The 1,031-nt window shown below is 43.7% G+C and overlaps 1 protein-coding gene across 1 annotated transcript in view; it reads left to right on the forward strand.

Moving 5' to 3' along the window:
- FBXO10 (F-box protein 10) overlaps positions 1-1,031 on the forward strand; it is a 69,225-nt gene that overhangs the window by 44,705 nt on the left and 23,489 nt on the right. Inside the window, exon 6 of the mRNA XM_011970111.1 lies at positions 117-266. Within this exon, the coding sequence (XP_011825501.1) occupies positions 117-266 (150 nt within the window). The remainder of the gene's footprint in view (positions 1-116; positions 267-1,031) is intronic.

Genomic DNA, 1,031 nt, shown 5'->3' on the forward strand with positions numbered 1-1,031 from the left:
CCTGTGGGGTAAATGGCATGGATGAGGTGGTGAGGAAAAGACTCAGGTGTTCCTCCAGTGGTTTCTAAGAAAATATTTGTAACAGGAAAATAAATGGCTTTCTCTTTTCTTCTTAGATCATCATGCTCAGGAACGACATTTACCGCTGCCGAGCGTCAGGCATCTTTCTTCGCTTGGAGGGCGGTGGCTTGATTGCCGGCAACAACATTTACCACAATGCAGAGGCTGGTGTAGACATCCGGAAAAAGTCCAACCCACTCATACTGGTACTTTGTGTTCGTTCCCTATTCAGGGTGACTCTTGGTTTTCAGAAACCTTTTGTGAGGATATTTAAATACACGTGGCCCTCTTGTATTTACATGCTTCCTGTTTGCAGGTGGCTCCTGCTCTGTGTGTCCTTGTGTATTAGCAGTGACTTTGGACAAGTCATTTTCTGGTCATCTCCCCATTAATAAGGAGGAGGACCAGAAAGACAGGAAAACCTCACAGGGCCCTCAGCCCTTGTATGCTGTGGTTGGCTTTGAGTTTGATAAGGATAAAGAGAATGATGTCTGCCCTAAAGACACTTGGATCCAAAAACAAACAACAGCAGCAAACCCCACCAAGTTAGTTTATTCATTTGTATAAAAGCACATTTCAGATATTTAGTTCCGAAGATTATTTGTTTCATGGTTATTGTGAGGCCATATTGAGTTCGATTTTCTACCAGTGTGAAAACCACTTAAAATCCTAGAGTATGTGGCCAATGACATGAGAGCAGCTTCTTTTCTGCTCTGGCTCTTCCTGAGAGGCAGGTTTGGGGTTTGGGGTTTTTTTGTTTTGTTTTTACACAGATTTATGGGGTATGGGAGAAATTTTATTACATGTGTACTGAGAGACAGATTTCCCAGAAGTTGGGAAATGTAACAGAATTTTTTTGTTTGTTTGTTTGTTTGTTTTTTGAGATGGAGTCTCGCTCTGTCCCCCAGGCTGGAGTGCAGTGGCGCAATCTCGGCTCACTGCAAGCTCCGCCTCCCAGGTTCACGCCATTC

Source organism: Mandrillus leucophaeus, unplaced genomic scaffold, assembly GCF_000951045.1.
Source record: "Mandrillus leucophaeus isolate KB7577 unplaced genomic scaffold, Mleu.le_1.0 Scaffold929, whole genome shotgun sequence".
NCBI classification, from domain to species: Eukaryota; Metazoa; Chordata; class Mammalia; order Primates; family Cercopithecidae; genus Mandrillus; species Mandrillus leucophaeus.